Source organism: Zonotrichia leucophrys, chromosome 4, assembly GCF_028769735.1.
Source record: "Zonotrichia leucophrys gambelii isolate GWCS_2022_RI chromosome 4, RI_Zleu_2.0, whole genome shotgun sequence".
NCBI classification, from domain to species: domain Eukaryota; kingdom Metazoa; phylum Chordata; class Aves; order Passeriformes; family Passerellidae; genus Zonotrichia; species Zonotrichia leucophrys.
The window spans coordinates 9,403,079-9,422,614 of NC_088173.1; the positions used below are offsets into that span (position 1 = coordinate 9,403,079).

The 19,536-nt window shown below is 39.7% G+C and overlaps 1 protein-coding gene across 1 annotated transcript; it reads right to left on the reverse strand.

Moving 5' to 3' along the window:
• Window positions 1-1,213: 1,213 nt before the first annotated feature.
• Window positions 1,214-19,534, reverse strand: LONRF1 (LON peptidase N-terminal domain and ring finger 1). The gene is made up of 12 exons (XM_064710446.1): window positions 18,878-19,534; window positions 12,705-12,823; window positions 10,836-10,958; window positions 10,094-10,240; window positions 9,345-9,582; window positions 9,160-9,250; window positions 8,193-8,307; window positions 7,538-7,659; window positions 5,790-5,948; window positions 5,520-5,682; window positions 5,019-5,168; window positions 1,214-2,450 (listed from the first exon to the last, which is right to left on the reverse strand). Exons 1-12 carry the CDS (start codon window positions 19,473-19,475, stop codon window positions 2,292-2,294), a joined length of 2,184 nt encoding a protein of 727 aa, XP_064566516.1. The 5' UTR covers window positions 19,476-19,534; the 3' UTR covers window positions 1,214-2,291.
• Between the last annotated feature and the right edge of the window lie 2 nt (window positions 19,535-19,536).

Below are 19,536 nucleotides of genomic sequence, written 5' to 3' on the forward strand. Positions count from 1 at the left end.
TAACTGTAAGAAAGTACTCCCCAAATTCAAAATACAATGTACAAAGTACAGCATGGTACTCTTTCCAACCTATTTACTGAAAGGGCTTTGCAAACATTGAGTTTGTTGTTCTGCCCCACTGTAACTGCACAAAATGACACCATCTGGTATATAAAATATTCACTTAAAAATTCCAATTTGAGAAACCTCTTAAAAATATTTCATCTCCAATCTCAATTTTCTATCATTCCCAAGAGCACCTATAATAATCACATCAGTGGAGTGGTTACTGAAGATTGGTTACTTATCATTAGCCTTAATGCCACATTTGTTAAACACAGTAAATTTGCTTTTTATATTGTAGTTGTTTTTCTTCAATAAAGTTTTGCCTTACATAGTTTATACAATTCCAGAAGTAAAACTCCTTCATGCACAAGGCAGTGCAACCCAATTGACACTTGAATTTTTACTGTATTAAGAAGCTTATAAAGACACTTAAAAGCCACATCTTTCAGCAGACTGGGGAATATTCAATTTCAAACTCAAGCTCTTGGCAAGAATGTAAAAAAAAATTAGCATTAGTTTATTTGGGTATTTCAGGCTTGCCTACAGGAACTTTTTAGACTGCCAAGGAAAAAAAATCCTGCCACCTGCATTCTTAAGAAGATCATGGTGAAACACAGATTACACTTCTAAGGGTATAGCATACAGAAGTGGAAAAATAGAGGATTCCCCTTCCTATGCAAATAAAGCTTTCCAAATATTCAACCAGGACTTCAGTCATACCCTAAAGAGGAAATTTACCCTGGCTAGAAACTGATATTGGAAGACGACCCAGCAGATTTTAAGCTGCCTGTACTATCTCCAGCCTTGAACTCCAGAAGAGAACAAGGCCAGAGTATCTGACTAGCAAGTCAGTGAAATACCTCACTGCTCTGCAAGGACAGTTCCCTACAGCTTCTAAGTTTTGCAAAATGCCAGCTTCATATGTGATTTAAACAAAGTAGAAATAAAAGCAGGACACCAGGAAAAACCTGTCTGACCAATATTCAGTCTGAGACAGGTACTATAATCAGAAACAGATTATGAACGTACCCGTTATGTCATGAAGTGCTCACAACCTTAATGTAGGTTAAACAGCAGCTTCTGGATTTACTTAAGATCCCAGAATAGAAGCATATGGAAAAGCAAAGTGATTTAAAGTTTCTGACAAAGTTTAAAATATTACAAATTTTTAGCTTTTTTATTGAAAATTAAATATATTAGCAAAAGCAAGATTTAAGAAATATTTTACAAATGATTTACATACAAGAAAGCCAGTATCAGACATATTCACAAATATGCAAACCTTTAATTACAAAAAGTACCTATTGGCAGCATGATGCTAACCTCGCCACTGCAGTGTGCTCTACTATTTATATGAATAAGGCATAGAACTCACATTTGCACCAACTTAAAAAGTTCAAATAAAACTTTAAGCTTTTGACTCCTGGATGCACAATCCCCGATAGACACACGCACGCGCACACTTGACACTTCTTCTTCTAAGCTCTACAAACTAAGTGTGTGCTCTGGAAGAACAGCCTGAAAAGCCCAGTAGAAATGTAACTGGTACTAGCATTTAGATTTCAGTTTCCTCTTTAAAATGTACAGGCCTAGGTATGTAAACCATATTCACAGTTTAAGTATTTTAGACAGAAGTACCTGTTTTTCTGCATTTGTTCCTTAAAGTTGGCTCTCAGTTCAGCATACAGTTCATGTCACCTGTTTTGTGATGCATACATTTACAAGATAACTTAGAAAAAAAATCTGTGCCATATTCATGGTCAAGTTAGTTAAACAAGAGTAGTAATATCCAACTGTGACATTCAATACTATATTTCAAATATTTGTGCAAACAGCAAAAAAACAGTTGTTTGAGGCAAACATTTGCAAAACCTTTATTACCTCCTCAATGTTGTAAACTTGGACTGTCAGCCTTAAGTCCTGCACTTCCACAGCTTAGAAAAGTCAATTCCTAAAATGATCAAGTCTCAAAAAGGTTCTTTTCTACATAGTGCAAATTTTAATGTAGGTAACGTGAAAAACTTATCTAGCTGGATTGATTTTGTGCAATAGTCAGTGGTCTTCTCTCATAGTTGAAGAAAGTGTGCATCCACTGAACCATGGGGTTCAGGAAGCCAGGAAGGTGGAGAGAAAAAACAGCTCCATTACACTTCTCAAACCAGTGCTAGATGTGCAAAGGCAGCAAAAATTCCAGCTGCTACTACAACCAGAACAGAGTAACTTTTCAGGAAGACCCAGGCGGTTAGTCACTTGGACTGGTCTCTAGAAAAATAGGTGAGAATATGTTGGATTTTTATCAGACGGTCTTTTAAAGACATCATGGAGAGAACTGACAGCTGGTATCTGGGGTCTACTGGGAGAACAGCTAGAAGCCACCAACACCAAGCAGGACCATTGGGCATTGCCTAGAAATAAAACATAAGCTGGTTACCAATAACCAATGTCATACAGTTGACTACCATAAAGATATCAAAAGACAAAGTCATCAATGACCAAGACTATTTTAAAGTTTGATACTAACTAGAGAATTCCAGATCAATGAGATTAAAAGAGTGCTGAAAGGATCTCTTCTCTTAAACTGCGAAGTCAAGCAAAGTACACTTAAACTTAGCTTTAGAAAGCAATTATTTTTAAGACAACACAGGAAGCTCATAGATTCCTGGGAAAAGATGGCTAAGGATAGCCACCCGATGACAAATCTCTCTGATAAAAATTAAATCTAACATTTGTCATGCTATTCTTAAGGCTTGACTATTCTTGAAGCCTAATGTTTTCACTGTAATTACCTTTATTTGATGGACTTCTCTGTCACCTCCCAGTTCCACTCCCTTTCTCACTACCTTTTAAACAGAGCAGGACTACTTACTTAGTTTCTTCTAAGCAGTTAAAACTGTGACTTTTTCCTGTAGTTTAATTACCAACAGCAACCATTAGATGTCAGGCCTTGAACTGGACTTAGTTCTCCTCAGCAGAGGTCCTATCACTGCAGAAACTATTACGTATATCAAATGATCTGCAAAATTGTTACTGGTAGTGGTACACCCCCAGATAACATTTCCTCACCTGCAGCCATTACCACACAGCTGATACATTTGTGTCCTATTATAAATCTCAGGTACACATCCATAGTATTGCTACCCTGCTAATTATTCTGGTTTTGCACATGTATTCCTCTTTCCTAGTATGCTGTTTTAAATCTATTTTTTTTAATTGTCCTAAAAATCCCTGCTGACCTCATGCACTGGCCTCTACAACATCTAGTGTCCCCCACAGACAGGTTACTGAGGTGAGATCTCACAGAATAGGGTGGCCAAAGCCCTGTACACTTTAAACCATCTAACAATATTGCAAAACTCCCAAAACCCTGTCATGTTAAATCATTTCTTATCATTACAGTCCTCTAATGATGTCCAAGTTACCTAAACCTAAGGTTTAGGTACAGGACCTCATCACTACAAAGGGGAAAGCCCTTAAGATCTCATCCCTTGGAGGCACGGGTACACAGATATGTACAGAGATGCTGGTATTGGCGGGTACCTGCTCAGTGTGTGGGACCCGCCCTGCTCGGGACTGCAACCACAGCACCTCCCTGAGGGCCCCACAGCAGATACCACACAACAGTGCCAGAACAACCCTCTGCACCAGCTAGGTAAAAACCTAAACTTTTGGAATGACAACTCACCTGTGACTTCACCAGGACCTAAAGAGTTGGACACTTTAAGGACATTACTACCAAAAGGAAATGCTACCTCTGATAGGTCTTAAGTTGGTTTGTCACGTTCAAGTCGTAAGTTATAAATAATTAGCCTGTGGCATACCACCCAGTAGAACTGTGCCTTTGATAACTCTAGACATTATAATAAAATTTTTGGTAAGGCACACCAATAGCAACAAAGATGAGGTTTGTCAAGTTTAGTGAAGAATTTCATTCTCCTTGTACCGTGTTTGCTGTCCTTTCTGCAAAGGATCCTGCAGAGGGATAATAAACATGGCTTTTATATTCTGAAAACAGAAGGGGGAACTGTGATGGTGAAGAGCTGGACTGTGAGCCTCACAGACTCCTGACTTTAACCAGGTAAGCCTAGAGAGGGCACTGAGAGGAGGGATCAGGCTACAGAGTGTGTGCCAGACAATTCCTGATGAGAATGTAAGCAGGCAGCTGTTGGCCACTGAGCAGGGTGGTAACCAAACCTGAGCCAATCAGGTTCCAACGTGGAGTGTTCTGAATAACCTGGGTAAGAGCTGTGCATGCCATTAAAGCTCCCTTTGGCACATGAACTTCCATGTTGTGCTGTCTCTCCATCTCCACTGAACACAACAGGTTAATATAGTTTCATAGGAGTATGCAGCAGATGGGTGAGGGACAAGCTCCCCTAAGATCCCAATTGACATCAAACTCTGCTTTGGAAAGCAAATCTTACATATTTTTAAATGTTATTTTTCTACAGCCTCCACTCCCCCAGGATCTCACCTTCATTAATTGTTTATAATAACTATCAAGATAGATTGCTGCAGCTGGTTTCTTAAGAAACATGTGTCAAATGCTACCAGCTGCAGCAGTTTATGGCATTAGCTCAGAAACGAGGAACATGTTATTTGTGATTACCTCTGACAAAAGGTATCTGCCTGCACGTGGCAGATTCAGTTTCTTTACTTTCACAGGGAGAAAAGAGAGAGCTTTTTCACTTTGAATTCTAACAGCTTTCACATACTAACAGTTTAACTGTTACTGGAACTTAAAGTGTTTTCAGTTTACTGGTTTTATTTCCACATCAGCATATCATCCATTCCTGGAGAAACTGCTGACCAGCAACAGAATTGCTTTTTGTTGCTCATTGTAAGAAAAACAAGGTCCAAGCCTTATTGTCTTTGAAGCTGGAGAAAAAAGTTTTTCTTTAATACTTAGCAGTTGGTAATAGGGCTTTTATTTTTAGAAATAAGCATCTAATAATGAATATTAAATGGTGTCTCACCTGTATATTTTCCTCCCTGTCAGGCATTGGTCCAAAGTGCTGAAGAATTTGAGTGCGAAATTTGTTTCTTAAGTTTTGGAACCAACTGCAGGCCTGATTGTACACGAAATTGTGAAGCTCTCTCAATTTCTTTAGTTCTTCATCAGCAACCTGTAGGAGGAAAGTTATGAAAGTATGATTAGTGATATAGAAACAATTAAGGGGTTTAAGCTAAAATCAAAAAACACTCAATTTCAAGTATGTTTAGATACACTTCTGGTGTTCTTCATAACCTTGACTACTATTGACTAAATGGAAAAGAAGTATTGTGATATTTTTTAAAGTTACAGCTTCAAACTGTTGTTGAAACAAAAACTATGGTTTTCTTATTTGTTGTATAGTAATAAAAAATTGTGCTAGTTTCTAATGATGCAAAAAATTGAAAGAAAGCTTTCAAGAACAAATCAAGCAAAAATCTTGATATATTAATACTAGTAAGTATTTAGACATCATTCTGGATACCTTAACATCTTCCAAATATTCAATGTCTGCAGTGCAATAACCATCTTTCATCCCTCTCCGTAAAACTCTAAATCTTTTTCCACCAATTGTATCAACAACAGACCGTCCATCAGGCAGAAAATGAACGTTCCTAATTTGCAGCATGCAACCATAATCTGCAAAACTAAAGAGAGACCTTGTCAGTAATGCAATTACACACTTGTGAAAAGATGCTTTTTGTAATTAAAATGACAAAAGAGATAGAAGCTTAGAATCATGTTGTAAACCTACCCATTTTGAGAATCACTTATGCACATCCCAAACTGTTTCGTTCCAGTTTCCATACTCCTGCGAATCATGAGTCGGTATCTTGGCTCAAATACATGTAGAGGACAAGGCACAGTAGGATATGCCATAGTGCAAACAAACATTGGAACATTCTTGGTCAAGCTTCAAGAGAACATAAAAAGAAATATACACCTTCAAAATCTGAACATTGAGCTATGCCAAGACAATACACTTTCTCCAGTATGCCTGCTATGTTTGAGGTCATAAAGCATTCTTTTCAAAGTCAAAATATGTTGTAGAAACTTTCGTGAATGATAAACCCACATGCCAGTAACAGTGGCTGAATACCAGTGTACTGATTTGTATACATTCTGGACAGTAAGACTCACTGTTATCTGGTAGTGAGTACCTAGTCAGTGAATGGAGGGCTCTGTTTTGGGCTGGAGGTGTCAGCTACTTTTTCATTTTTGCTTTAGTGTGAGCTATAAAAGCAATTAAGCCCTCAGAGACACAGTTTTCCTGTAAGTAAAAAGATGTACTAGTAACTGCATGGTAGCTAGGTCACTATTTAGATTATTTTCTAGGAGGGACTCCAGATCACAAGATGCAATCCAGTGTATAATTTGCACCTTGCAATATGCCTCAGGCAGCATAACTGAAAAACAAAGTATTTTTAAATCCTATTTTATCAAGTATGTATAGTTGATAGTAAGTACAATCAAGTTATCAATAAAACATTACTGGGTATTTAATTTTAATGCCTTTCAGAATATAAAATGTAAATCTACTGGATGGATTCTGTTAAGTAATTTGCATGAGCTGTTGTGTTAATAGTTTTCCAACATTCACATCTACAATGCATGATGCTGTATGTATATTTGAAGAACTCAATGTGAGATAAACATGTTTATGTTAACTAAAAATTAACTATGTTTATGTTAACTAAAAATCTTCAACAATTCTTTAATTACATCTATCTGTGTAAGATTAATGTCTATCATGAATTGCTTTGCAAGAAATTCAAGTCTCTGAGACTCTGCAGTCAATTGAAAACAATTTCATTAACAGCAGCAAAGCTGAAACCAAAGCTCCCTGACAGCGCAGGCTGAAAGAGGAATGGAAGGGGAAACACGTTTCACAGAATCATAGAACAGCCTAGGTTGGAAGGGTCCTTAGAGATCACCTAGTTCCAACCCCTCTGCCGTGGGCAGGGACACCTTCCCCTAGCTCAGGTTACTCAGAGCTTCGTCCAACCTGGCCTGACCAACCTAGTGACCTTCTATGATGCAGTTACAAGGGAAGGGCTACAGATGTCATTTTATCTGGAATTCTGTAAAGAGCTTCCTCCTCAATGTCCTCTCCACACTGGAGAGAGATGAATTTGATGGGTGGGCTGTTAAATGATAATTAGGGTTGGAGGTTGCACCCAGAGGGTAGAGGCCAATGGGTCAGAGTCCCAGTGACCAGCAGGGTCCCTCAGGAGTCCGTATTGGCACCAGCACTGTTTAATGTCTTCATCAATGACATAGACAAAGGGACCCACTGCACCCTCAGCAAATTTGCTCATGACCCCAAGCTGAGTGCTGTGGTTGACACAACTGAACGATGGGATGATATCCAGAGGGACCTGGACAAGCTTCATACTCCTTGCACCCATAATATACCACAATTAAAGACTATACAAATAATAAAACATTTCTAAAAAGGATTTCCATACTAATTTCTCAAGTTTTTCAAGACAAGAAGCTTACTTGGAGTGTTCTGCAGTTTCTTCAGCATGAATTCTTTTTCTCTCAAATAATTCATCAGATAAGTATTTCATTATTAATTCTTCCAGCAGTTCTGTGATACTGTATTTTCTGCTTGCAAGGTACTGTAAACAATTTAAAAAAATCTTTTCATGTATCTTAACAAAAGGCTTGAGAAAATGCAGCTTTTTAAATAAAAATATCATCTATGAAATGTGACAAAACTCATGGAAACTTACAGCTCTTTAGTTTTTACACTTCATTAAGTAAAACCTAATTATACTCTAATATTTGAAAATTAGATTCTCTGTGTCAGTTCTTAGTGTCTGACAATTTAAATGTCTAACTCAGTTTGTATCTCTATGCCTACCACAGACAGAACTAATTTCCCAGGATGTACAGCAATACCAATAAGAAAATTGTATAGAAATCCCAGAGAAGTTTAACTGAATAGATATCAAAGTTTACAAATATGTAGGATTGAATTACACCACTTAAGTAAACCGTCACAGAGACATAAAACCTTTAAGACCCTGAGACCCTTTTCCATTCTAGCAGTAATCCACAGCCCAAGCAAATCTAAGTTGTTGGGTTCAAGTGAAACAGCCTTTAAAATGATACAGTATTTGTATTTGTGAGCTTTACTGAGAAACAATACCTCTTTCAAGCTCTCCTTACAGAGTGGACACTGTGGAGCATGATCTAAACACCGTTCCAAACAACCTTTGCAAAAAGTATGTCCACAAGGGGTTGTTACTGGCTCAAAAAATAGCCTGAAACAAAATTACCAGAAGTTAGATGTCATGGCCAGTGTGCATTTTTCTAAAAATGTCAGTGATTAATCTCTTGTATTTTTAAGACTAGTTATACTCTAACAAAGTAAAGAAACAATTAGTCCCAAGTCTCCTTATACTACTTTTTCCTCTATACTGCAGTTTGTTTCCATTTACCGCAACACTCAGTGTTTTGCTTTCTGATGAAGTTGGACACATTCCAGAACTCTAGGTAACTAAATATTTAGCCCAATATACAAAAATTTTGGTCTCCCTACATAGAGATTCAGAATACACAAAATTATGTGATTCTTTGAGAAACTGGGTTGTTTTAACAGCAGTATTACATATTAATAGCATAACTATGAATAATTTAGTATACACCATATGTTTTATGGTATTTATTCTGAAAAGCAGGATTATTCAGTAAGAGTTTTCAAACACAACATCAGCTACATTTAAGTGGACTAACATTCTGAAGCATCTATGACTCCCAGATAAATACAAGGTTCACAATACAAGGCTATGCTTCTAAACATTAACCTTCCCAAAATAAGTTTCATTGACTGAAGAACCCCTAACATTTAACCACAAAAGATCCTGTCCTTTGATGGTGACCAGTTAACACTGCTAAGTGTAACTAAAAGAGCAGCTTGATTAAAATAGCCCTAAAGTATATAGCATTGTAGCAAGTAACAATTAAATACACATTATGTGCAGGGATAGCGAAAAGCTGCAAATTATTGACTGATATCAGAACTCATAACAACTTACAAGTACCTCAGTTTGTACATGTAACAGATATGCAGCCAAGCATCTGTAACTAATATTGAATCAGGGACAAAATCTTACCTCATACATAGAGAGCACTCAAAATCTGATACATCAATCAAATCTCCTGGGATTGTTCCATAAGCCAGTGTCATGTCCCTTTTTGTACTTTCTAAGGAAAAGAAGGACAAGATACTTCTTCAAACAAAGGCACAAGGCAGTAAATACTTTAAATTTCACAGTAAGTGCAGTAAGTGACTGTTTACCTCCTTGCTTTTTGTGTTTGTTTCTTCCATCTTCACATACAACTGTATCCTGTTCTGAAAAGGAAAGCTTTCTTTTTAACAAAGCACCTTTTCCTTGGCCAGAGAGAAGGGGTTCAGAAGACACTCTCTTTAAGCCATCTTCCTTGGCAAGGTCTTTTGTTGAGTTAAGAGCATGGGCAGACTGTGCACGATTTAAGCCTCCACTCACAGGCTCCAGTACATCTGATCCTCCTAAACTCTGTAACAATAAGATGAACCAAACTATATTCTAAGAGTAACACTAATCTAAGTATGTGAGACCTCATTGTGCAAAGATATATAAGCAAAACTGGCATTCACAGTTAGTGGGTACCTATTAGTTAACTACAAAAATTTCTAAGTCAACACAGTACTCAAATTTGCTTAGCATTAACAATTCAAAAATCTTCACCCACTTCAAACAAAACAAAAAATTGTATTTCATCTGCTTAAAAAATATAGAAAAATTGTATTTCTTTTTTTGAAGTCCCTAATATCAAATTTCAGTACCTTCTAATACTGTATTTATTACTCATTCTAGTGAAGTAGAATGAGGAGTTGTAACACTACAAATGAAAATAAATTACTTCTAAATCCTGCTTCTTTTCCTCCAATTTGGCCAATTACACAAAAATAGTATTTACACTGGAAAGTGTGACAAATCAGGGTATCAGTGCATCTGATGTATACATATTAGTCAAAGACAGAAATTACTGTAGAGGTTTTGTTACCTGTGGAGGACAAAGTTGTAAGTTGCAGTAAGATGCAGTCACCTCAGAACCCAGTATAAAAGGTTTATTTCTAATATGGGCTGAATTCCAAGCAGATTCCTTCAGACTCTCACCTAACTTCTCTGGTGACAAAACATCACACAATATCTAGAAAAACCAGCTCAATGTTAATAACAATGAAAAAGAATCCAGACATACCTTTGTTATAAATTTATGTACCAAAAAACTAAGAAGGTAATCTGCATGAAGCTATTCTCACGAACAGATCTTTATTCAAGCAGTAACTGGCAGAGTTGAAAACAAACAGAAACCTACACAGCTACATTGCTAGAAAAGAAATTTATCTAGAAATCTTTTCTACTACAAGTCAAACATAATTAGACATTATCAATTCATTATTATGCAGCTTTTCAATATAAATTTTTATTATCACAGAAAAAACTCTTGTGCTCCAGGCACAGAGGGTTTCGACTTGGAAAATGTCACTTGTTGCCTGCTTTCCAGTTTTCTACATATTCACTTAGTAACTTCCAATGCATATGTACTTTTCAAGATGTATGTAAAACATGTACATTGGGACTAAGTCTTTGATGTAGTATGATTTAAGAAATATCTTAAAAGGAATCTGCCTGAATGTTTCTTGTATGTAATGAAGATATTAGATGCACAAAGTCTATCATAATGAGAGTTTCATGAAGGAGTCAAATCAGAGATGAGAATCCAGTATCATAAATAAAATTACCTTTTCTACTTTTAGCTTGGCTGGAAGAAAGTCCTCATCAAGGGCTAAGCACTGTAGAAATAGTTGTAAGGCATCTCCTACAAAGCCAGAGTCTTGCAGAACTCTTCCTTTCTGAAAGTACACCTGAGAAACAGATACCACAAAGACATTTGTAGAGAATAGGGAGAACTGCAGTATTGATCTTATAGGCATTGCAACAATGTTAGAATTAGAACCTGCTATGATAGAAAGAATGCAGCTGTAACAAATTTGAACTGTGCACAGTGTGTGATCCATATCCCTTATCTAACTCACATCCATTACAGTGTTTGAAAAGAGTCATGGGATAGGATGGTGTGAGTCTTCTTCCAGTTAACTTGTTTTGTCTTACATAAAGGGTTAAAAACCTCACTAGTGCTGAATTCACAGCCCTTAATTTCCCTCTCCTGTGAGCCTTTGGAGAGGAAGAAGGAGGACAGGAGAGGCAAATTATTACATAACCTCACACAACAGCTTACAGAATGTTTCTTGCCCTCTTTTTCATTAAAAGCCTGATGTTTCCAGCCTTCAGAACGGTGAATGCAAATAAAACAATCCACACAACTGTTCACCTCTTACATACATCTCAACCTATATTTTTATAACAAAACAATGCACTCTCAGAATTAATTGCTTTTTCCAACTATATTTTATGCTTGAACACTAGGCATCAGCTAGGGGAAAAAAATCTGTGTATTGTTTTCCTTGAAAGAAAAAAAATGGGGAGGAAAGACTACCAGATTTTGTGGAGCCTACTCAAAAGTAGATGACATTGGAACTAAGAACTTATCTCAGCTTTTAAAAGTTGCACTGACAGTAATAGAAAAAGTTAGATAAAACAGGTATTAAAAAAAGTTAAAACAATATATCTATTTGTATATAGGAATTTGGATAATGGACCAGAAACTAAACTTAAAAACAAACAAACAAACCAAACAAAAATCCCCAACAAAACAAAACAATCAAAAACTACTCTACCAAAGCCTAGAATGCAGCTTCTACAGAATGACTGACAGTATGAACAATAACATCTGTTCAACAAGACTGTCAGATGAGGACACACATCCTCTTTGATTGAGTTGGGCACTTTGCTTTTAGATGAATTCTGAAGAAAGGAAGTTTGCTAGTCCTCCTCTTACAGACAGTTTATTTTCCTACAGAGGTTAAGGATTGTTACAGGAATCCATCCATCTAACCAAGCTCACTTAAGTGAAGTGACGCTTCTTTCCAAACATACAGAAAAAAGCACAGTACTGTCACCACTGAGAAGTGAAAAGCAGGAGGCTGCATGAATTTGCAGTAGCCAAGGAATTGCTGAACACAGGGGAAGACAACACAGCTGCAGTTATCTCCCCTTGTGTGGCAAGATCATGCTGCTCCTGTTGAGTTCAGAGTTAAGACAGTGCAACAATATGCATTCTGAAGACCACAGACTCCACAGCTGCCCGTATTACTTGCAAAGCTCAGTTCCCACTGAGTTTATTTAGGCTTTTTGAAGATAAACTTTTCAAGCTAAAACAGCAAAGTGTCCCTCTGTTAACAAAAATTAACAACTAAACAAAACAAGCCCCAAAGCCCAGCTGTTACAGGTTACATCACCATGAACTATTCCAACTCAGTGTATTAGCCAACCAGCCCTAACCTGCCCTACCCATCAGGAACCTGTCTCATACAAGTTACCTTGTCTCATACAAGTTAACTATTTTAAAGATGACGTTTAGCATTTTGCATGTCTTAAGAGACAACATTTAAAGCACCTGGCTTAGGTTTTTAAATCCATGCAATTACAATCTGGAAGTTAATAATTTTACAAACACAATATTGAAAAATGATGAGTTTATACCAACTTACCTCTGGCCAATTTGGCATTTTGGAAATAACAAAATTTAGATCTTCTATGGCTGTTTTATATTCTTGGAGGCCAACATATGACTCAGCTCTATAAATTCTTAGCATCAAGTCACTGGAATCTGCAGACAGAAATTATGTAAAATCTTTTAAAAATCAGAATTTTGTAATTTTTAGTTAAATTTGCTTTCATAGTGATATGTCATAATTACAATTTCTTGTACAATACTTCCAAAATTAGCAGAGTACCTTCTCCCTCACTCCCCAGTGTTTGGCTAATAAAAGTGGCAGTAATTCCCAGTTCATGTCTTGTAAGCTAAGGAAGAAATTTTGGATCCTGATGAATCTTGCAGCATCAAGAAAATTTATTTTCAAATACTGAACAGAGAGGCTCACAAAGCACTGCTCAGTACTGCTGGGACAACAAAAATTGAGGACTAAGTAAACTTTATCTTCACAGTATATCCAATCAAAACCACAGAAACCTGGGAATTCACCACACTTGTACTAAAAGCTTAAGCATTACAAAGTTTGCTTTCAAATACCCAAGTTTTTCTGCAGACAGCAATTTGTTTTTATAGTTCCTGACCCCTTCTGACTATGGCTGGAGATGCCACTTTCACAGTGGCATCTGTCTGGGAGGTAACCAGAACCAGGCCTTATCACTATGTAATAAAACAGCCAATTCCAGAAAGCCTTTAGCACCAGCTGGCAGCCCTGTTGAAAGCAGCTGTAGTAGTGGAACTTCTAGAGTGGGAAAAAAGCAGAATGTGTCAAGTAAGGACAAGTTCCCATGTCCAACTTATAGCACTTTGCACTTTCAGTACAGCATGGGAAGGACACCCATCTCCTTGCCACTAAAACTATGGTTTTGTAACACAACTAATTGCAGTTGCTGCTTGGAAAAAATGCCAGAACACTGTTTTGATCTTAATTGTTTTTTAAAATAGACCTGGTTTTCACTGAATGAGATAAACTAGTCAAAGGTTGGTCTACTGTAAACAACACTAAAATAAACTAGTTCACTTAGTTTGTTTCAAAAAAGGCTTTCTTGGAGGCTATAATTTCAATTTAATATTTTTAGTTTATTCTAGATGCCCAGTATAAGTTCTCATAAATTTCCAACATCAGCCTGTTGTACAGTTAGAAGGCATCCCGGCCAACGTTCCCATAGACTACAACACACTGCTTTGTATTTAGATTCACAATGCTACATGTGAAAAGATCCTAAAGTAAAAGTAAGGGTTAAGAAAATCAGAGAAGAATTTATTTAGCTGAAACTAGAGTGTCTTCCTGATTAGTCTTTCTTTTGAGTTGACCATTCTCCCTCAAACATAAATATTGCCAAATGCGGTTTGTTTCATTTTCTCATTTGACATAATAAAACGGTTGTTTTAACCGAAGTCTGGGAAACTCTCTTTGTCTGAGTAAAACACTAATTCTGTGAGCAGAACAACTCTGATTTCCTGTGGCTGTGCTTTGTGACTGCTATAGCCTAGCAAGGTGAGAGCTCAAATTAAACTCTTCAGACAGCTTTTCCGTGTTGTATTTGACTCTTCGGTGTCCAACAGAGCTGGTAGCAAATCACACTCCTTTGTTCAGAGGCAACAGTAAGTGCAGGTCTTTGTTCTTTGATAAGCTGCCTATTTGCACAGAATCAGAGGATGCTCATCTGTTTCAGACTTTCAAGTGCAGAACATGACCTGAGGAACTCCAAGCCTTTTTTCCTAGGGGGAAAATGAGGGCTAGTTCAAAGATAAAAATGTGAGTTCAAGTCTACAGCGGGTGAGCACTTTACCCACTTTTTTTTTCCAAGAGAAAAGCATGATTCTAACTGAACTAGTACAAAACAAAGTTTAGCTGAGATCCCAACTCTGCTGCTGAACACAAACAGTCATTGAATGATCAATAGATATGACACACTGGCTCTAAATGTTCATTCAGAAGCCCAAAGGTAGATGATTACTAGTAGTGTTCCTCAAGGTTTAGTATTGGGGCCCGTCCTTTAAATATCTTCATCCACGATCTAAACAAGGGGATCAAGTGTACCAAAAGTTCACAAATGACACAGATGGGAGGGAGTGCTGACCTGCTGGAGGGCAGGAAGCTTCGGCAGGGGGATCTGGGCACACTCAATCAATGGGCCAAAGCCATTGGTATGAGGTTCAGCAAGGCCAAGTGCCACGTCCTGCACTCTGGTCACAACAAGCCCCTGCTGTGCTACAGGCTGGGGTAAAAGTGGCTGGAAAGCTGCTCAGTGGCAAAAGCCCGGGGAATGCTGTTTGACAGCAGCTGAATATAAGCCAGTGTGTGCTCAGGTGGCCAAGAAAGCCAAAGACATCCTGGCCTGTATAAGGATTAGTGAGGCCAGCAGGATCAGGACAGTGATTGTCCCCCTGTGCTCAGCACTGATGAGGACATGCCTTGAATTCTGTGTCCAGTTCCAGGCTCCTCACTACAAGAAGGACATTGAGGTGCTGAAGTGAGTCCAGGGAAGGGCACTGGAGCTGATGAAGGCTCTGGAGCACAAGGTGATGAAGAAAGGTTGAGTTTCGCCTGGAGAAAAGCAGGCTCAGGTGGGACCCTATCACTCTTTACAATTACCTGAAAAGAGGTTGTAGACAGTTGTGGGGGGTTGGCTTTCTTTTCTCCCAAGTCACAAGCAACATAATGAGAGGAAATAGTGTCAAGGGAGGTTTAGTATGGGTACAGGGAATGGTTTTTCACTGAAAGGGCTGTCGAGCATGGGAGCCGACTGCCCACAGCAGTGGTGGAGACACCATCCCTGGTGGGATTTAAAAGATATGTAGATTTGGCACTTAGGGACATGGTCTAGTGATAGACTCAGCACTGCTGGACTAGTGGTTGGACTTAATGATCTGAGAGGTCTTTTCCAACCTAAACAATTTTCTGGTTTTATCTAAATTTATAGATCCATTTTTTTTTAGCCACAATTTAATTTCTAGGCTTTGTTACAATGAAAAAACAATTCTGCTATGTTTCAGCAAGTATTTTAATGTTTTTCAACTAAAGAGGATGCAAACTAATTTTCAATCTTTGGCCCAAAAACAGCAGAAACATAACTAGTTCTTGAACTTCTCTTGATATTTCAGTGACCAAATATATTGTAAATACAGAAATCACTCACTTCTGGCATCCCAAAGACAAATTATTTTAACAAAAAAATGCACCAAGTATTTGCAGCATAGAGCTGTACCAACTGTTATTATTACATTAATAGGAAACTATACAAAGGTGTACACAAAAGAACACATTCAATATGCATTCTTGAGTTTTATATTACTTCCAAAGCATCTGCTCTTATTGTAAGTATAAACATACTAATGCATGGACCACCTCTAATCTGATTCTGCATGCTTTTTATATGGTTCTTAATATGCCAAATTCTTCAAAATAGAAGACATGCACATGAAAAACACTGTGTAGAAATACTTTCAGACACAGTATTTTTTAACATGGTACTACAGGGCCACCCTAATAATCAGAGCTGGAACACACAGCTCTCAAGAAAGAGCCAAAAGAACTGGGCTTATTTAGCAGAAAGTAATTCCTGAAAGCATTGGGAGAGCACAACAGCTTTTAAGAATCCAAAAGTGGGTTACCTAGAAGACTCTACTGAAGTATGCAGAGAAAAAACAAAAGAGACAATGGTTATAAACCAAAACAATGGCAGTTCAGACTTGAAATAAGGAAAAGATTTTTCACTATGAGGATAATTAACCTTTGAGCAGGTCACCCAGAGAGGCTGTGGAATTGTCAGCCTGTAGACTTTTATGATCCAGCTGCACAAAACCTTAAGCAAACTGCTCTGATCACAGTATTTGTTCTGCTTAAACAGGAGACTGATTGCTCAACAGATCTCCTGATGTCCACTCCAGAAGGAATGAGTGAGATTCAGACCAAATTCAACCCTTTCGTGGTGTGTTTCAGGACACTTGATTAAGGCCAAGCTGTGCTTGTATTTCAATTCAAGACATCTCCTTTAACTAAGCTACTTCATTTCAACTCCTGCAAGGAATATACTAACTATATCAATGTTACCATTGCTTATGGTTTTTTAAAGTCACTTTTGCACAGTAGCAAATATGACTCTTCCCAATGTTTCAGAAACAGAACAAAGTTATGAAAATATGCCATTTGAGCAGAGGTTTAGCATCAATGACGTATATAGGATACCAGACTTATGTTTATCACAACTTTTTAACTATGTGCATTAAAAAGAAACAGATGAAGCAGCAGTAAAGAAGCGCTGAAACAGAACATGAATGACTTTAAACATTAATACATTTCTTATGCTACATCTTTTCCATCTCTAAGGGTTCTCAAAATTCATGTTCTGAAGGAAGATGGAAAGTGTACCAGCAGCTATTAATTCATCTATTCGCCTGGAATCATCTTCAATTTTTAGTTGTGAATTCACAGTTCTAAATGCACATTTAATGTACGTCTGCACTCTGACTCCCAAATTTTTTCAGTATCTTTTCCAGAATATTGATAATTCTCAGGATTGGAGACACAGGAAAGAACTGTATAATGGACCTTAAACTGAGCTTCTAGCATTTAATTCTAGCACATATACTGAATTTGAATAATAAAATTTTGAAGCATACTCAAATTTTAAACCCATTTTGAAGCCAAAATGGAAGATGCAGATTCACATAAAGAATAATCAAAATTCTTTCCCCATAAATAGTTAAATAATATTCCTAAATCCATAAAAGAAAGATTAACAAAAAAGATTAACAAAAACTGTGTAATTATTTTACTCTTTTATTCTTTTAAAGCAGTCTTAAAACATGAAACAGGAGCCCTGTAAACATATGTGATCCGTACTGGATTCAGTTTTACCCTGAAAACTCCTGAGATTTCTTTGTGACCTGTAGGAGTCAAAGCTGTACTTCAGGAAGAAGTCTGCATCTTACAGTTTCAAGATTTAAAATCCATCCTGTACCCTACACTTTGGAAACACCCGGGCAAATAAAGTAGAATTGATAGCCAAAACTGAACCCCTTAAAATTAGGTTGCCAGAACGCATATAGAATAGATCTTCGACTTAATCCCACCTACATTGAGAACAGTTTATTCTGGAACTAGACCTAATGTATCTCCCCAGAACAGATTGGAAGGATTAGACTTATGCAAGCTTTTGGTTTTTTTCCTCCACTACAGACAACTGTATAAACGTAATACACTTCGTTCGTAAAAATATTAATTTCTGAATTACTGAACAGAAAAAAAAAATCCTGGTATAATTCATAACAGAACCTCGCATGTCACCAGGTGTTAAAATCCATAGTCAAATTAAAACAACAAAGGAATCTCTCGCTGGATCCAAGTAGGTGTAGCAATCACACAAATATGACTCTCTCTACAAGGAGTAAACTTTGAGTGTATCTGAAGAGTCCATGGTACCAGCCAGACACATATATTGCGAGGGATACAGGACAGCCCAAAAGGTAGCGTGCCTCTACCTCCCCTCTTTGGACCCTCTTCAACACTATATAAAACACAACCACACCCACCCATGATGTCACTGCCATTACACAACCTGTCCCCCTCCGTGCCTGTCTGCTTATGCAACTCGGCCCGGCCTGCTGGGAATTGTCTTGGTGACACTTAAGACTGAAAATAGGTCTCTCTCTCAGGAAACAAGGTTAAATACACCAACGGAATTTCTCTTTGCCCGAGCGCAGCGATTACCCAACACGAAACGAAGCAGAGCCCACAGCCTCTCTGTAAACAAGTCCAGCAGGAGTGTGCGGGGGGGAGAGACGATGGAGCCCGTGCGGGACGCTCCGCACGCCTCCGGAGTCAGCACAAGCAGGTGTACCCCACTACCGGCCTGGGCGCTCTACCAAGCGCCGGGCAGCCGCACTCCCCTCCCCTCCGCTCTCCCAGCGGAGAGCTTCCTCGAATCCCTTCCAACTCGGGAAAACTTCGGACGCTCTTCACCGGCCCGTGTCGGTCGCTGACGGCCCCGCATTCGGGCATAAGGGCACGTCCACCGACTCCCCCGCACCCGCAGCCCCACCAGCCTGCCCCCCCGGGCTGCCAGCCCGTCCCGGTCCCGGCGGGACACGGGCGGCAGCGGCGGAGCCCGCGCGGCTCATGCGGGCGGCACGGGCGCAGGAAAGGAGCGCTCCCCACAGCCTTACCTGCTCGCAGAGCCTGGTTAACGGCGCCCAGCGCCTCTCGGAAGCGGCCCTGGGTCAGCAGCTCCTCCAGCCGAGTCCCGGCCCTCGCCCTCTCGCACTCGCCCGGGAACCACTTCTCCGCCAGCCGGTTGAGGACGACGCTGGTGCGCAGCGGGGCCGGGGCCGTGCTGGTGCCCCCCGCCGGCAGCAGCCAGTCCCGGCAGCGGCGGCAGCGGGCCCGCAGCTCCCTGCGGAGGCAGCGGCGGCAATAGGTGTGCCCGCACGGGACGGTTACCGGCTCGCCCAGGAACCTCCCGCAGCCGCAGCAGCGCAGCGGCCCCTCGGCCCCGCGCTCCCGGCCCCGGCCCGGCCCCTGCCGCAGGCGGTAGTTCAGCACCAGGCAGTCCACGAGGGTCCCGAGGCGCTGGGCTCCACCGAAGGGGCCGAGGCACAGCGACGCCAGGGACGCGCCCACCGCTTCCTTCAGGCGGCTCGCGGGCACCAGCCGCGCCAGCAGCAGCTCCCGCTCTTCGTCCGCCCCCTCGCCGGGGCCCCCGCTGCCGCCCGGCTCCGGCGGCAGCTCCGAGCCCACGGTGGCGGCGGGAGAGGACGCTGCCATCGGCTGCGCGGCTGCGGCGAAGGGGGTGTGGCGCTCCCGCTCCGGACGCCGGGATGGGCTC

What these genes read in the sequence shown, in the direction of transcription:
- LONRF1 (XM_064710446.1), bottom strand. Translation starts at nt 19,475, where the DNA reads ATGGCAGCGTCCTCTCCCGCCGCCACCGTGGGCTCGGAGCTGCCGCCG. An exon ending in CCAAGCTAAAAGTAGAAAAG is followed by an intron (nt 10,241 to 10,835) that starts GTAATTTTATTT and finishes TGGTTTTTCTAG; the next exon opens with ATATTGTGTGATGTTTTGTC. An exon ending in GTAAGGAGAGCTTGAAAGAG is followed by an intron (nt 7,660 to 8,192) that starts GTATTGTTTCTC and finishes AATTGTTTACAG; the next exon opens with TACCTTGCAAGCAGAAAATA.